Source organism: Hesperophylax consimilis, chromosome 10 (genome assembly GCF_061612785.1).
Source record: "Hesperophylax consimilis isolate HC1 chromosome 10, BYU_Hcon_1.0, whole genome shotgun sequence".
Taxonomy (NCBI): domain Eukaryota; kingdom Metazoa; phylum Arthropoda; class Insecta; order Trichoptera; family Limnephilidae; genus Hesperophylax; species Hesperophylax consimilis.
Genome location: NC_142845.1, coordinates 33,582,266 through 33,600,420, shown reverse-complemented (window position 1 = coordinate 33,600,420; position 18,155 = coordinate 33,582,266). Strand labels below are relative to the sequence as shown.

Here is an 18,155-nt window from a genome sequence, read left to right as displayed (position 1 = left end):
TGGCTTTCCCTTCAATAACGAATAAACATTTCGCATGTTACCAAGCCATGTCGGTTTGCACACAAATAATTCTAAGTATATACATACCAAGTGTTTGGTTTTACTTATATATTCTCAATCACCACAGAGGTGCCCGGAAATGAGCAAGTTTTTCCGGCAAGATTTTTTTATGGTCGCACAAAATAGCCCGACATTTTCATGTTTTGCCTATTCGATTTATTTCCTTATCTTACCGTGCTCTCTACAGTTATTATGGCAGTTTTACAGGACCCAATATATACCTTCTCACTCTATTACATAATACGCACTACCAAAACTGCCAAAATTTCAAACATCGCCATTTTGCTTCCAATTTTATACATGTTTGGTGGAGTTATTGCTGCAAATAACTTACTTCAGGAGGTGATTGATACACGATAGTACAAGGAACAAAGATAAGTAACTTGCAAATTTCAACGCTAACGTTTGACGTTTGGCGTATGTAATTATGTACCTTCGACGAAACTCACGAATAAGAACGTTGAAAAATATACGTACTTGATTGCGAGCGGCCTGGATTGGAGAATCGATACCCTGGACAACGACAGGAACTTCATCTAGTTTAATAAAAACCAATTTTTCTTCTAGTTCATTAAATTTCCCACATGGCGAAGATATAAACCAATATTCTCGCCTAATATCGATGCACGAAAATAAAAATTTATCGATTATACAGGTACTTAACTTTGTTATCTTAAATGTCTGAATGTAAACAGTATAATGAAGAAAATTAAATGCTGTCACCACGTTTTCAGCCTTCAACATGTCAAGTGATTCAATGTCAGCTGCGTGTCAACACATGCCCATTAAGTTATTAGGTTAGCAATCATCCTGCCTCCATTTGCAACAGAATTCTATTATTTGCAGTCAAATTGCGTGTTTAAGAGTTGTCATAATAATAGTATTAAGTTTCAAGCTGTTTCATTATTCACTCTGCTATTCAATGGGAAAATTGTTTGAAACATTAGATCTGAGGCTTTTAAAATAAAAGTAATGATAAACAATATTAAATACTCAGTTAACATAAACCGAAAAGTAATACATCATCAAAATCAGTGATTAACACACGTAAGAGTCCTTTAATCAATATTTTAAACATAAAACGAAATAATCATGCAATATATCCACATAATTTAACTTGTTACTTAAGTCTTTTACTCTTGTTATCTAGTCAGGTAAACTGGCACTCCTTTCAGTATGAGCCTCTTTTGACACGATTGATCACGATTCTCTTACTAAACGACTGTAAGAATCCTTCAGTTTAATCTGTGGCGTTAAGAACTGGCTGCCCTCGTATTTAGGCAACCGTTTACAAGCCGTAAGATTAGCCAAAACAATATAATTATGCAACCCTTTCATCTGGAGTACCCCCGGGGTCCGATCGAGGTCCACTACTCTTCATACTCTTCACCAATAATGTCGCTAAAATAATTTAATCATTTGGTATTATATCTCACTGATATTTTAGCTAAGTAGTGTGCCCATCGTATTTTTAAAAACATTCAAATATGTTAATTATGGCAGATCTTTTGAATGATTGAGTCTGGTTGACTCAATTGTAATACAAAAGAATATTCAAATGTAATCATCATCTTAAGTGTGTATGAACAAGTGAAAATAGCACAATTCGTGATCATTTTATTTACTTATTAATTGGAAGTATCATATCTTGAAGCAAATTTACTAATTAGGGAGTTTGATGACACCTCTTCCATGGGTCACCCCAAGTGGTTCGCGGTTGGTGGTAAGGTGTGTTCAAGATGTGCCTGCCCAACAGCTGCGTGGCGTGCAAGATCGGGAAAGGCTGGTTTGGGGAGAACCTTTTGAGCCTTGCGCCGCAATGGGGGCGATATATTCATATGTCACTCTTGGAAAAACTGATCCCTAGATTCCTGCCCAACCCTTATACCTTTTACCTTCGCAGAACTTCCTCTTCTTCTTTTCATTAAAAAAGACCCCCCACACAGTATCCTAAAAGATGAAAAAAATATGGCCTCAGTTAATTGCAGTGTGCAATTAATGTAACATAAAAAAATAAATTAACTATTTTTATTTCTTGCTAGGACAATCCAGATGAGTTACGATACACATTTTAGGATGGGAAAACCTTACAATACACAAGTGAGAGATTATATAGGTATAATTTTACACAGGTATTTTGATAGCAACAATTTAAGGTTCACAACAAGAGATAACAAAAACGTAAAACAAAAAAGGTTTGTATATAGATGATCAATGATTACAAATACAGGGAAAAGAAAAAGACAGAAAAAAGAAAATACACAAAACAATACATTATAACATGAAAATTACTTAAAAATATTCTTTTAAAGCATTGGTTTGATTTTTTTATAATGCTGGCTGTTTTTATACATATCAGGAAGAGAATTATAGAGTGTGTATGCAATATTGACGTTCAGAGATTTTATCTCATATTTTGTAGTATGTGCAAGAAGAATGCGGATTTTAATTTTATTTCGAATATTGTGGTTGTTGATATCTTGATCGTAAAGTGGCTTGTGTGTGTTTATTGGTGAGTAATTTGAATTATGATTGGAAGGATACCGGAAACTGAGTAGATGTCCTAGACATGAGTGTCCTATGGAAGACCAAGAACATTTCTGAGAGCTCGGTTTTGGACCACCTGCAGGTCAGCTTCTTTTTCTATCAGTTTCTATGAGGCAAAGCCCCAGATACAGCAGAGATAGAAAATATGTAAATGTACTATAAGTAGTTACTACAATAAGGAATTCCAGTAAATTTAAAAATTAAAGGTCAAATTCTAAGATAAATCCCAGAATATATTATTTTACAACGTTCGTTTAATAGTAAAAATAATTTTCATTTTTCATTGCCGCCAATACGATTGAAATCTGACGAGGTACGCGTGACGTCATACGCACCTCGGTTTCGTCGGTTAACAGTGTACGGTCATTCCCACTCGGGTCAATATGAAATCAACAAATTCCAGTTTAAATATCTAACAAGATGTCCAAAAAACATGATTTTTTTTCATAGTAAGAAGTGAGCGAGTCTACGTAGCGCAGCATTGCAAATAGTTGGCCGCATTCTACTGCACACGGCTCAACGACCCGTGAGGCGGCAATGTAAGGTCTGTCAGAACCTGCCAACGATGAGTTCACGAACGAGCCGCACAATTGATCAAGCTCTTTTTGATGAGCCGTATTCGTGCAACTCTCGGTAAACCGTGCCACAGCTCAATTAGACGGTTTCTTTTTTTTTTTACCAGGAGCGCCATTAAAATTATTCAAGTATTACTTTTTTTCCAATAGGAGGTGTTATTTTGAATAGCCCGCTATTTCTGTAGATTTTTTGAAGCTGTAATTTTTTACATTTGACAAGTAGAAACTACGCTATTAATAAAAATGGAACGATACACGCTTCAACAACGCATTGAAATCATTAAAATTTACTTGAGTGAATCAAATGCAAATCATCTTGAGTGACGAGGCCCATTTCCACCTCGGTGGCTTCGTCAAAAAGCAAAATTGTCGCACCTGGGGCTAAAAAAACCCAAGAATTATTGTTGAAAAGCCTCTCTATTTTCCACGTCTGACTGTTTGGTGCGTTTTGTGGTCCGGCGGAGTCATTCGACCTTACTTTTTTGAAAATGAGGCTGGAGCAACAGTTACGGTGAATGGATTGCGTTATCGAGAGATGATTAATGATTTTTTATGGCCGAAATTGGATGGTATTAATCTGGACAACGTTTACTTTCAACAAGACGGCGCTACGTGCCACACAAGCAACGAAACCATTGATCTTTTACGATTGAATATCAAAATAACACCTCATATTGGAAAACTCTGTATTATGTACTAACAACATGGCATCTAATTATTTACCGTGGTACGAGGCGTACCGGTACCAAGAAGAGTATTATTTATACGCTTATGCTGGTAACTAGGGAGCTGTGGCTAGGAAGCCGAAGGGGGCGCCGTACCGTATTCTCGTTGCTCATACGCTATGAGCTCACGGCTCCCGTTCAATTGAGCCGTCGTCATTCAATTGAGTCGACTCTTTGAGCCGTTTGAAAACATTGAGCTGGTACTGTGACTTCCGCTTTAATACAATGAGTTATAACCCGTAGCTAAATCAGAGGACGTTTATCTATGTTTAAAGTTTAAATAACAATTTATTAATTCTGCGCATAATTACATATTTAAACTTATATATTCAGAATCAGCCCTAGTTTGTTAATCTATCTACATGAATCTATGTTATTTAAGCCATAATATTTTTCACTGAAGTTATTGAACTTGGTTGGTATTAAAAAAAACTAATGTTTTCATTTTCTTTCAAAACATTTCCATTGTTATAAAATATTTTTAATTCATATGTTTTGCTTTAGAAATACAAACAATACTTATTTTGTAAATATTTCAAAAACTTCACTTATTATTCCTTAATTCATAATTACCAAGGCGTGTTCCGATATGATTAATGATATATATTTTATCGTGGTGTCTAAGAGATAATTAAACCACTTAAAAATAACTGATATCATTTTAATGTTAAAAGGATTATAATGATTGATTATTAAATTATAATATTTTTTTAATGATCGAAACGTGTAAACAGTGATAACGGAACATTCGATTGACTAAAATGTAAAGCTATCTTCGCACGTATATTCATGCTCGATCGAATGTGTTGACTTCGATCGCTGTTGCATCGCTCCAAGAGCTCGAACAGCTCGACAGAAGACGTCATAGATATATTATAAATCGTTAATTCCTGTCGAAGTTCTAGCGCGTATTGCGGCCCTTGAATCTTTTTCGCATCGAGCGGTTGGCGAGAAGGTATACACGTTGAGACATGTTCAAATGAGCGTAAAACCATCGAGCATGTACGAGCGTGGGTACATCGCGGACGTATAATAAATGTAATTTTTATTAAATTTCCAGAATAATATTGTACTTTTACTCTCAAAATGGCTTCCATATTGCTATTTATTAGGAACCTACATATTAACAACTTATAATAGAGATAAAATGTAACTAACTAACTAACCATCACGCCGTTTTCTGCAGGGGTAGACAGAGAGGACGGACCGTCAAACAACTCGGTCTTGGCACACACTTCTTGCCTCATTCACATTCACATCACAAAGATCGTGTCATACATACTCTTCTATTATTCTGACTCTTGACATGGCCCGACTCAAGTAACTGATTCACTTGATCACTTCTGCGACCATTCGTTTATTCGTCATATATTCTCCGTTCACTCCTTTCTTCGCTCATTCGCTCTACATGCTCAACCCATCTAAGCATCCCTTTCTTTATCTTACTCATTACGCTTACACCAGTCTTGCACTCTTGAGACAGAGTGTATTTTTATTTATTTATAAAATACATGATGATACATATCCTAAACATTAATTTATATATGACATATTAAATCACTAGACGACTGCCTGTTTCATGGTGACCAATGGAATATAGTTTTGTGAGGTCTAGTATGCACATATGAACTAAATATATAAACGTTTTGGAAATAGGAAGGATTGAAGTACAAAATTTATAGCGGAAATAGAAGATATAAAATAAAATAAAATAGAAAACAGAAAAAAAAGTATATTTGTAATATTAATCAAATTATGCAACAAAACAAATACCAAGAATGACACCACTGCAAGTATTAAATTTGAAGACAGTATAAAAATTCAAATGCTTGTACAAGAAGTTAAATATTACATGAGAAGCTAAGAATTTCATGCTTAATTTCAAGTGTTAAATGATGTTTAACATAATAGTATTTTTCGAAAGTTTACCCTTTTTCAAATTCATTTCGTTTATTTTTCAAAAGTACTAATCGCATTGAGTTCTTCAAAATCAAGAAAAATTATTTTTTTTTTTTTTTTACCATTAATGTATTATATTTATATAAAAGTAGGTTCTACCTTTTTACCTCTAATTGACCTCGAGAGCTCCCAAGGCTCTACAAAAACTACCGAATCCTGTCTACGCGCACCGCTTATCGTGTTCTAATAGTGGAACACTTCATGACGAGATATAAGTGCGAAATAGCCCCTCTAATTGTATAGGTATATATTTTTTGAATGATACATCGGATTATAAGCATACAGTGGTACACAGGAGAATATTAGTAATATATAAAAGAACAAGTAATGTGTACACAAAAATACTATTGCAAGTGATACAGTTGGTAATAGAAGTGCAGTGAGACAATACATAATTAAAAAAATATCTACTAGTGTAATAATAGTTGGATGAATACTAGGTTTGTTTAAGACCTGGCATAAATCTAACTATGATGTGTTTATGATTATTATTGATAGTAATTAATATAAAATAAATTCTATTATGGTATAGAATGTTATAATAACAGAGAATATTTTAATTGAACAGAATATTAATATGCATAAAAAAAGTAATTTGTTAACATGTATAATCTAGCAAACAATTATAATAGAGTAATTAGTAGTTAGTTTATTGTTACCTTCAAAATTAATTCTATTTGGAATTCTATTTTAATAGACAGTTATTATACTAAAACTCAGTAGAAACAATAAACGATCTAGGTATTATTTTTAACTCAAAACATACATTTATTAGCCATATAACTAATATTATTAATAGATCAATGAAGATTTTAGGATTTATTATTAGAATAACCAAACAATTTTGTAACATTGATACTATTCGCATTTTAGACATAACGCTAGTGAGAAGCATTTTGGAATATAACTCTACGATTTGGGCTCCACATTACAATATCCATATTCAAGCGATTGAAAAAGTCCAGCATAGATTCCTTAGGTATATTAATTTTAAATTAGGTATTCCAAGAGAATCCGTGGACTATAATTTGTTATTGAACTGGACTAATCTCGTAAATTTATCAGATCGCAGAAAAATCTGTGATCTATTAATATTATATAAAATAATTCACTCGGTCCTGGATACCCCTGATTTAATAGAACTAATACGATTTCATTGCCCTGGTCGCGCTAACAATAGACTGACTCTACCGTTCTACTATAATAACACACATACATTATCACATTATTACTCACCAATCAGTCGATTACACATTTTGGGAAATGAACATGCCAACATCGGCGACATTTATTTCTTAAAATTAGTGCAATATAAACATGCACTCAAAAATTATTTTTCCATAATGTAACTTTATATACGCAATATGGAGATGTTGAAATGAAATGATGATATTTCTCATTGTTATTTTTTTGTTATTTTTGGTTGTGATACACAAAATAATTGTATGTTATTTTTAAGTTTAAAACTACTATAATGTAATGATATTATTTGTCTTACTTTGTACTCTATTATATGTATATTTATAAAAGGCAGTATAGCCGTTTATGTAATTAAAATAAAATACATAAAGTGAAAGTAAAATTATTAAAGGCAGTTGTACATAATTAGAGGCTCTCTGTAAAATTTTCAACAAAATTCATACTGTCAAAAACACTAGATTAAATTCTTAAATACCAGAACATCCTTTGGAAAAAGGAGTTTTTATTATAAAGCTCTGTTTATTTATAATAAATTGTTCGGTGAAAATATAAAAACTATAGATTCGTTGAATCGATTCAAAAAAATGTTAAAAAATACATACTGGCTGAGAGTGGTGATTTTGGATGGCCCATGTGATGGCTTCTGTCATGAATCATCTTAGGAGCCCCATATTCGATGTGATCCATCTGTGTATGTGTTATGTGATTTACTCATTTGATTAAATATAATTGCAGAGCTGCTCATCTCGACACAGGAATACGCTATTGAGATGAGCAGCGGAGGACAAAAATAAATAGACGATAAAGATCGGTATCGGTATGTCGGTTAAACATACAAAACTTAAAAGCCTTTTTAGGAGTATAAATAAATAATTACTTATTTGTTGAATTTACCTAAAAACAAATAAAATAAATGATAAATTGGGTGAATTTTTTTTCAAGTAAGTAAGTCTTTTTAGGCGTATAAATAAATAAACACTTATTTTTTGAATTTACCTAAAAACAAATAAAATAAATGCTAAATTGGGTGATTTTATTTTCAAGTTAGTTTTAAAGGTCATTAGATTTGTCCAGACATCTAGAAAGTTCACACGGCGCACAACACATATTCCCATCTAACACGGGCAAAATAAAGTAAATTAAATATTTTGTAACTAATACAATATACTCGCAACCGTAAGTATATCATTGAAGAAGAAGATAATACTAAAAAAACTAATCGAAACAAAAAAAAACATTTAAAAGGTAATTAACTTCTTATTTATTTATATATTACTCTTATATTGTTGGGTATAACCTTTAAAAGTTATGAAAATAAAAGTTCCTTCAGTTTTTTTTCTGAAGATTAAATTTTTCGAAGAATTGAATTGAAGTGTTCAACTATTATTGCTTGATATAAGTAATTGTTTTCACCTGTCTAGCTCATGCGTCGCACGTCTCTAGGAGTTTTGAAGAAGCTCCTGACTATTTTTAGATTCAACAAAACAATTTAATAAATCTAATGTATGATTAAAAGCCGGTTTTTTTTCATTATTAGCGATCCGTTAAATACTAGGACCTTTTTCCACAGGGATACGCAAGTACCCGATACTCATGCCGTGTACTCACGTCGTTGCCACGTAACAACTTGTTGCGCACAGTCCGTACACATAGCTACTGAAATCGGGAGTCTATCGTCGCAACCAATCATTGTTGAATGCTTTCATAACCTCACTCATAACCAAAGATTTTCTCTAGCTTTTATTTCAATTTCCTGTCATTCTTAATTGACTGTTTGTTCATAGCATTGATCAAAAACACACTCATTGTTACAGAATGTCTGACACAATTAACGCCATGTTCAAAGTGTCGACGACCTCGCTGACTGGTTGCGGGAGACGGCGTTGCCGACGAGTTTACAAAATGTCTGCGACGTGAGCTTGTGTACGAACCTCCGCACAGAAGTATAGCGGTAGTCGCCAAGACACTTGAATCGTCGAGTATCGTGTAATAACGTATCCCTGTGGGAGAAATGCCTTATTTTATAACACTGAAAGTTTAATGGGTAGGTCTTGCCTAATCTCCATTATTTGATTGATTATAATATGTTGTAATTATCAATTAGATGTAAGTTATAACACAAATTAAATGATATTACAAGGAAATGACTTTTGGTCAATATGTAATCGGTTAAAAATAAAGAGTTATTATTTTTTTATCAAAATCTGCGATTATCTCAAAGATTTGCGAAGTATTGGATGGTAACAATAAAGGCTTACTAATTTTTATGGAACCATAATTGTCAGAACCATGAAACGGTTAACATGTGTTGTGTTGGCGATTTTATCGGCAGTTGTTAGTGCGGAGATTTTAAAAGATGGTAAGTAATTTGATTCATATTGACACTATCAATATTATACCTAATCAGTTACTCCAATTAGAATTAAATTAAAACATTATCAGTACCATCGTTAGACTAGATCTGATAGTTAAATCTAAGTACATTCCGTGGGTTTTTTAATCCATTTTTTTTTTTAAATTCTGCTTTTGGGGACAACTCATATGATCTTGCAGAAATCGTTGTCTTCCTTACTCTTTTGTTTAGAAATATGATCTAAATGGTGTTAGAAAGAGAAAATATCACACAATATATTGAAATTCACCACAGAACAATAGAAATGTGCACCTTTAACCAAAAAATAATTATGAGATTTTGTGAATTTTTCATTAATTATTTTCATATGAAACGACAAAAAAATGGAGATGACATATTATAGATTAATAATAAATACTTTAGTCTTATAAAATAAATGCGTTTTTTTAATATTTTTTTCGCTATCAGAAATTTTTGTTTTAAAAACGCAAAGTGAGCCATTAAATTTTTTTCATGTTAGAAATATTAAACATTTAAATATTTCTAAAAATATATGGTAATTTGTAATAATAAAATATGAGAGAGTATTTTAATGCTTTTTGCAAGCAGTTTTTAGTTTTCGGATACGTTCAGAATTATTCCATTTATTTGTATTTCATTGAGAAGCGGAAATACTCTAACCATCTGACAGAATATGGCTGAGGCCTGAAGAGTTAACCCTTTAGTACTTTTGTACATTTTGCAATGTTTTTTGTGTATTTCGAATGCGCTATATAAAAATTATTTTTTAATTTTCCGTAATAACAAATACTGTTTCAGAAACAAGATAAAATCATCATTCTCTATTTGTTAAAAAAACGAAGATAATAATAATTATTATTGGTGGTGCGCAAATCCTTCGTTCGCAATTGTGCGGGGCTGGATGCGATGGTGCGATAAAGACTAAGACAAACAAAAACGAATTGAATTTGCCTTAGTGTTTGCAAGAGAAAAATGAGTGGGAAAGGCCAAAGACTTACCCTGGTCTCGTTCTCCTTAGCCGCTGGTTCCTTTTCACTTATCAGCTTGCAATTCCCTTTAACATTCGCTCACTCAACACAAAACAAAACAGTGACATTCACTGCGGCGGGTAAAAAACGTTTCACTAGACGATGTGTGCTCCAAAACAATCACAGCCGAGTTCAACATATGCGGGTATTCAAGATGACACGAATGTTCGCGGTAAGATGCAACGATAACAATGCTCCTTGTCTTTGGGCCCGGGTCAAGGAAAGGGGACAAGGGGCAAAGGGGGGGTTAAGGGTACACATTTTAAGGCAATTCAATTTTAAAACCTCACGCGCAACTAATTATTATTAATACAAGCACCTGCTTACATTAAAAAAGAATATAATAATGCTCAAAACCGTACAATGCAATAATACTACTTAATAATAATACAAAATTAAGAAAAATTAATTGGTTAAAATAAAGATAAAATTTTAGAAGAGGACACATAATATGTTCACCGTTTGCCAATACATTAATTGACAGATATTTAAATAATAAACCAATAAAGTACATCCCGTAGAAAACGCAAAGCCGAAGACCTATTCCAGAACCGAGTTGTTGAGACAAGAAAAAGTTAATAAAAACAACCCAATTTGCGGAAATATCAATTATCATTGTATCGAAATTGTATGCTGTTAGTTATGGCTGCCAGCTAATCGTAAACACAATAATTATTCAGATTTCATCGAAATAAGATAGAACTAAAATCTAATTTAGTTAATCACGCCAGACAGAATACTGGAAGACTAGAAAACTAAAACAATATCGGACTTACTATTTAAAATATAAAGGCGTGAAATTTTTTCAACATCCAATCATCAAATTTGCAGAAGTCCAACACCAACACCCGAGCCACCGTCAGACCACCGTGGGGCCGCAGGAGGAACTGGTCCAGAGTTTTTGGCATGACAAGGCCATCAAATCTCTGAAAGAGCATCTGAATAGAGAGTACCCCAAGCAGCTGGCCAAGAACGTCGTCTTCTTCCTCGGAGACGGCATGTCGCTGACCACGGTGGCTGCTGCGAGGATCTATATGGGACAGAAGGAGGGAAAGGTTGGGGAGAATGAGAAGCTGTCTTTTGAGAAGTTCCCAGCTATTGGACTTTCCAACGTAAGTCGTGTTGATCTTCCAATAACCTAATTATTGTTTTCTTATCCCATTTCAGCCAGATTGTTGATTCACTTTGATATCAGGACAATCTTTATGGTTCTATTTTTAATAATATGGAAATACACTGTTGTCCTCAGTGCAAACTATATTTTTACATTTCTAAATCTTCCAAGGCGCCCATGGAAGTCTTGGTCGCCTACATGAATTTGCTTTCACTTCTATAGGGCTCCTACTGTTTCTCTTCAGTTTTTTTTTAAATATATATATAAGGCTAGCATTCACACCATCCAGCAACCTAAGTTTATACCATCAAGCCCGCGGGTTTTCTGGCTACGTAGTGCTATTTGTGTCACGACAGTAAAATTCGTCATAAAACTCAATCCAACTCCTTTTCTATAATTGATATATTACGTAAACAGGTTTAGAAGGAGAAAACAATGAAGTTTGTCCTTGCATTTAAAAGTTTATAATAGAAACTCCCGTATAATTTGAATAATATCTTTAGAACAGAAAACCACCAAACAGTACGTTAGCCAATTTTTTTTGTTATGCATAATTATTTTTATATCAAACACAAAAAAGTTGAGTGACTATACCCTTTGCAATAAGTTAACTACGTGTTTTTTAGTTTCTTATGAAGTGGTAAATTGATACAGTTTCCAAAACAAACATTGGAAAGATTCTTTCATCTGTTTTCAAAAATAGTATTTCATTTTGGGACATGTTTCCAAACAGCGAATCAATTTGAAGTTGAATGTCGAGCTGGATTATTTGATAATACGACAGTGTTTCTCTACGTATTTGAGGGGTTAAATGGAAATCTCTTTGTAGTCATCTTTGTTCTTCTTTCCATGAACATAGCACATAATAGCTGACGGGTCCGTGTGGTAATTTGAAAAATTGGAAGATTTTCTACAATGCATCCCAAGTTTCTCTTCACATTTTCAGCCAAACAGAAAATGAAAATGTTTATTTATTGGATTTCAGACATATTGCGTGAACGCCCAGGTGGCCGATTCCGCCTGCTCTGCTACAGCCTACCTTGGCGGGGTAAAGGCTAACGATGGAACCATCGGCGTGTCTGCCTCCGTGCAGTACAAGGATTGCAGCGCCATGAACAACGAGACGCACTTCGTCGAGTCCATCGCCTATCAGGCCTTGAAAGCGGGGAAGAGTGCCGGTAAAGTAGTTTCTACATATTTATTAATTTTTTTAACATTAACTCATCACGGGAGGTTGTGACGAAAATAATTTACTTTAGGACCTATGTCATCTTTGGGGGTGCTGTATTTATAGGGGATCAATTCATATCCAGAAGTTTTAATCATTATGAATCCATCATTCCCACTGCGATTTTAGGTTGCCTCTAGGGAGTCCGGCTGGAGAGGTCAAAGGATCTCCTTTAACTGGCCTCACCAAATCCGGCTCGCTCCGCAGCTAGGGAAGACGCATTCACCAATACGACCTGGACAATTTTCACCCCATGAACCCGGGTACCCAAACACACCTCCAAAATTGAATATTATTTATTTAGAACAGAAAATGTTTACATGATACATTATTAATTATTGACGTTCTAACACAAATTGACAGTCAACATAAAGTTGATTGCGATTTCTGTTGTATATACCAAACAATCTTGTTGGCAGATAAGGTCAACATTGATCAATATTTATCAGGTGTGTTTCGTTTCTTGTTTTAAATAACCGACAGGAACACAATCCTCATTTTTGGTATTGAATTACTATTTCATTGATTTATTCTTCTGGTCTTCAGGAATCGTCACCACAACTCGAATCACCCACGCCTCTCCCTCCGGAGCTTATGCGCACACATCTTGCAGGGACTGGGAGAGTGATGCTGATATCAGACGGGATGGTGAAGACCCCACACAGTGCAGAGATATTGCCTACCAGCTGGTCAGGAACAAACCAGGAAGCTTGTTCCAGGTAAGCAAATATGAGAATATGCGAAGTCTTCTTTTGATGTTATTCCCAAAGATGGACATATCTGAATTTAAATTCAAATCGGTTCTACGGAAGAAAACTTTTGTTTGTTCAGCTATGAAAAAGTAGCAAATACCATTCCATATATTGACGTTTATCAGCAGACACATATTGCCACACCGAAAAAAATGATGATTGCCAGTTTATTAAGAATCTATTAAAATTATTACTAATTTTGGTTAAAAACGGGATTGCAGGCCTTGAGAATGAATTAACAGGTTTTCTGGTAAACTTTTGGTAAATTAAAAATATATTATCATGATGTCGGAACACCTTTTGTTTTCAATACAACCACAATTATTTGTATCATTGTGATATATTATCAAGGTTTTATTAATAAGGACTGTTAATTTTTCGTGGAGGCAAAAATAATTTTCTCTCCATGCAACACTTTATATAATAACATGGTACTTTTTCAAACGGTATATTAGTGTATTAATGATGATGCTAGATTAAAAGGTTAAATTAACATTACGGTATAAATATTTGGGGATGTGGTAAGAGGAGACAAATGAAATAGGTAGGTTGTGGGGTCACAGCGTTTATTTTAGTCAGTAGCACAGTTGTGAGATGACTCCGGACCGATGACGTATTTGGTGGAGGTAGATCGACGGTGAATTCTCCTGGCCAAAGATTGACACCGCGTCGGCAGATATTGTTAGCGGCAAATGCTCCATATCGAAGATCAGACCAGGTGTAAGCGGCGATGACGGAGGTGGAGTTGTGGATGTTTTCAGCACTGGAGATGAACTTGAGTCTTCCGGGTACTCCAGTGTGAAGGAGGATAGCCGAAGCCATGATTGACCTGCAGAGAGATGCAGGCCGGCGAAAATGACTAGGCACGTGGGGATCGCAGGCCAGGGATGATATACAATGCCAAGGGGCTGATGTAATCCTGCAGAGTTGATGAGGCTGAGAGGCCGGCCGGGCGGCCGATCAGTTAGTAAAGAGCGCTGGCAGGGTTCGCAGGCTGCTCACTTGTAACTGACTGTTGACTGACTAAGGCGCGCATGCATCGAAAATAATCCGGCGAGTAGATGCGCCGTACCTAAAATGCTTCGCTAGTAGGTTCTAACACGATGCGTTTTGCATAGGCGAACACTCCAGAATATTAGTAGTAACGCATCACCACAAATATATACGAGTATGTATCAATAGATTAAATTAACACCACAGTACATATATTTATACTGTACCTGTTTTATTTGTAGATATAAGATATAATAAAATTATAGGCCCTAGTGCGAATTCCAATTAGCAATACAAAGGCTTCAGTAGGGCATTAATATAAATCATCTGTATCTAAAAGCCACTTTTTTAGCTTATATTTGACATTAGCAGTATAAATGGCATTATTTTTAATTGTCATTCGTATGTTTAATATTTATGATACGATATAGTTCAGGTTTCTTTCACCATATTTTTGGTATATTTAGTTAAAACCAATCCTTCATTTTGGGCAATTCTTGTATTATGTTCATGATAAACTCTTTCCCTACGAAAGGAATTAGTCAATATAACATTCAGAATTACAATATTAAACCATAATATTTCCCTAACCTAACATAATTTATAAATAAAACATTAAGCATTGGTTGTCTTACAGTATTTGAACAATTTATCAAATTTCAAAGATAATTTTCCGTCTCTTTGAAGGTTATATTCAAATTTTGTTATTATTTAAGTTTTTTAAAGCCCCTGGCCAGTAATGATATAATAATAAAACTTGAATAGATCCTTCACAGAACTTGAAAATCAACCTTGAATTTTGATGAATTGTTCAAATTCCGTGAAATAATATTAATATACCCGTCCTTGTCCTTATGTCTCGAGACTTGTTTATTAATTTAATGTTACATCTGCGATATTATTTATGGATTGTCAATTATTTTAATGTAGTTTTTTAATGTAATGATATGTGCATTGGTATATTTAAGGATTATCAATTTTTGTAATGTAGTTTGTTAACGTTTGGATGTTATTCATATGGAACTTATTACATAGTTTTACAAAAATGTCCCCAAGAAATAATTTTATTTGCCTCAGGGCCTCTAAGAGGAGAGTAACTTCCACTCTGGAACATGCCACAAGTATACTATATATTATTTCAAATGAACAAATTGTGAAATTTACTTGGATTTGAACCCGTGACCTTCGGCTTGCTAGTCGAGAACCCTACCCCTCGACCACGGAAGCCGTCAACTTTGAAACGTTTACATATCTAAATTAAGGTCTTCCTCTTTGTGGTTACATAGCATCCATTTCAGCGGAGCAGACCAGCATTATCAATCCTGTTATTTACTGTGCATTTTGTGACAATATTCAAATTTAAAAATTAATATTTTAAATTTGTTTTCAGGTTATTCTCGGTGGTGGACGCAGCAAATTCTTTCCAGTCGAAGAAGGCGGTCAGAGACAGGATGGAATTAACCTCGTTGAAGATTGGAAGCTGGGCAAATGGGCAGCAGGAGAAAGCTTTCAATACATCGAGAACAAAGCAGACCTCCAGAGTGCTGTAGAAAATGGCACAGAAAATATTTTTGGGCTGTTCCAAAATGATCACTTGGACTATCACCTTTTATCAAAAGAGACTCAACCCACACTCGAGGATATGACAGAAGCTGCCATCAAAGTTTTGTCCAAGAATGAAAATGGATTCTTCTTATTTGTTGAAGGTAGGACTAATGAATTTAAATTAACAAGTACGATATTTAAATGAAAGTCAATTTTTAATCCACTTTTGCTCTATAAATAATTATAAACCTTAACCAATTCATAGATTTATCGTAATGTCTTCTTTAAAAATCTTAAGAGTTAAATATTGTACATAATTTACCCTTAATGGATTTCATCACAATATTTTGCTAACTCTCTTGTTTTGTTATCGAAAACACATCTTGCCGTTTTGATGACTCTAAAATGGTTATTTCAAAAATCTCATCCACGCAAAAAGAAGGACTGCAAGATTTGCTTGTTTTTGGATAAAATCTTAATATACTAAAAACCTTTATGGGTAAGATAAGTTTTTTTTTCAAAGTAATTCATAAATCAACTGGTTTTTTATATTTTAAAATTGTAGATTAATTAGTCCATAATGATATTTAAAACATAATTTCCAGGCGGAAGGATTGATCACGCTCATCACGCAACGCAAGCCCACTTGGCTTTAGACGAAACTGTTGAGATGGCTAAGGCAGTTGACAAGGCATTGGAGATGACAAACTCCAATGATACCCTCATCTTGGTCACTTCTGATCACAGTCACACCATGACCTTAGCTGGATACCCCAGCAGGGGAAATGACATCCTGGGGCCATCGGATCTTTACTTTGCTGATGATACTCTGGAATATATCACACTCAGCTACGCCAATGGACCAGGATACAGGAAGGAAATTGTCAATCCGCAAACATTACAAACGTCTCGCGTTGATGTTGCTAAAGAACCCGATTTCATTGCAAGTAAGAAGTATTTCAGTATATTTAAGTGATTATTTGGTTGATCGGATCTATTTTCTCTTCTATATTTTTAAATGAATTTTAATTTACTACTTATGCTTTCTTTGTATGAATATTTTTACGGATAACCGGAATCTTTACACTTGCTCTATACTTTAGGGAAGACCATAAAAGCGTAACACCCTCGCCTTACTGCTATCCATCCCACAAAGGTTTTAGTACACCTTCTAAAAACCCAGGTAGTAATGGTGTAAAGGGGATATTAGGAATGCAGTCGCTACTGATCATAATCATATCATAATCAAAAAGAAAAAAATCGGAGATACGGGAGTAAAGAAATTTGCCCTAATTGCTCTAATTTCCTTGGAAAGGGTCTTACAGAATGTCTCATTAAGACATTCAGTCAGAGCTTGTTTTTTTTTCTGATATCGTCGTAATCTGTAGCAGACTTTGGGTAATCAGCTCCTTTTAAAGACTAAAGAAAATCGGTGGAATGTTTTTCGGTTCCAGTTATCGTAATGTTGTCGCACACATATCGTCCCGGCTCCAGATCAGCTTCGCCTCAGCTCGAGTCTTTCTTTATTTGTATAGAACTGCATACTACGAAGTACACTAAGCGGTATCGCCCAGAGACAAACTAGCGAAATGAGGCGAGGCGGTTCTGATCCGATGCCGAGCGATAACCTTTTTTGTGAAATTTGATTAGAGATTTCTTCTTTATTCTAAGATTATGATGTTATTTTTGCGTATTTTCAGGAAAGCCAGAAGTATTATTTCCCGGAATGGTGCCCTTGTCGAGTGAGACTCACGGTGGGGATGATGTTGGAGTGTTCGCCATTGGCCCTTGGCAGCACCTCTTCACTGGAAGCTACGAACAGAACCTCATCCCGCACATGATTGGCTACGCAGCCTGCCTAGACGAGAAGTTGTACGGGTGCTCCAAAACTGGACATTAATCCACTAATCCACCAAGAAACCGATCTCAGAAGTTTCATTCCATTCAGAACATTGTAGCAATAAATGTGATATTATAACAATATATTTTTTAATGGAAAAGTTTCAAGATTCTTTAATAAAATGATTATTTTTTATATCCCTTTTTTTCCAAAAG

The 18,155-nt window shown here is 34.5% G+C and overlaps 1 protein-coding gene across 1 annotated transcript; it reads left to right on the top strand.

The window, feature by feature from the left end:
* The first annotated feature begins 9,358 nt into the window (after window positions 1-9,358).
* LOC149420649 (membrane-bound alkaline phosphatase-like) lies at window positions 9,359-18,135 on the top strand. Its single transcript, XM_089636254.1, has 7 exons — window positions 9,359-9,425; window positions 11,300-11,580; window positions 12,568-12,760; window positions 13,357-13,529; window positions 15,946-16,261; window positions 16,706-17,047; window positions 17,801-18,135. Exons 2-7 carry the CDS (start codon window positions 11,467-11,469, stop codon window positions 17,998-18,000), a joined length of 1,338 nt encoding a protein of 445 aa, XP_089492380.1. The 5' UTR covers window positions 9,359-9,425; window positions 11,300-11,466; the 3' UTR covers window positions 18,001-18,135.
* The last annotated feature ends 20 nt before the right edge of the window (window positions 18,136-18,155 follow it).

What these genes read in the sequence shown, in the direction of transcription:
- LOC149420649 (XM_089636254.1), top strand. Translation starts at nt 11,467, where the DNA reads ATGTCGCTGACCACGGTGGCTGCTGCGAGGATCTATATGGGACAGAAG. An exon ending in CAGCTATTGGACTTTCCAAC is followed by an intron (nt 11,581 to 12,567) that starts GTAAGTCGTGTT and finishes ATTGGATTTCAG; the next exon opens with ACATATTGCGTGAACGCCCA. An exon ending in ATTCTTCTTATTTGTTGAAG is followed by an intron (nt 16,262 to 16,705) that starts GTAGGACTAATG and finishes CATAATTTCCAG; the next exon opens with GCGGAAGGATTGATCACGCT.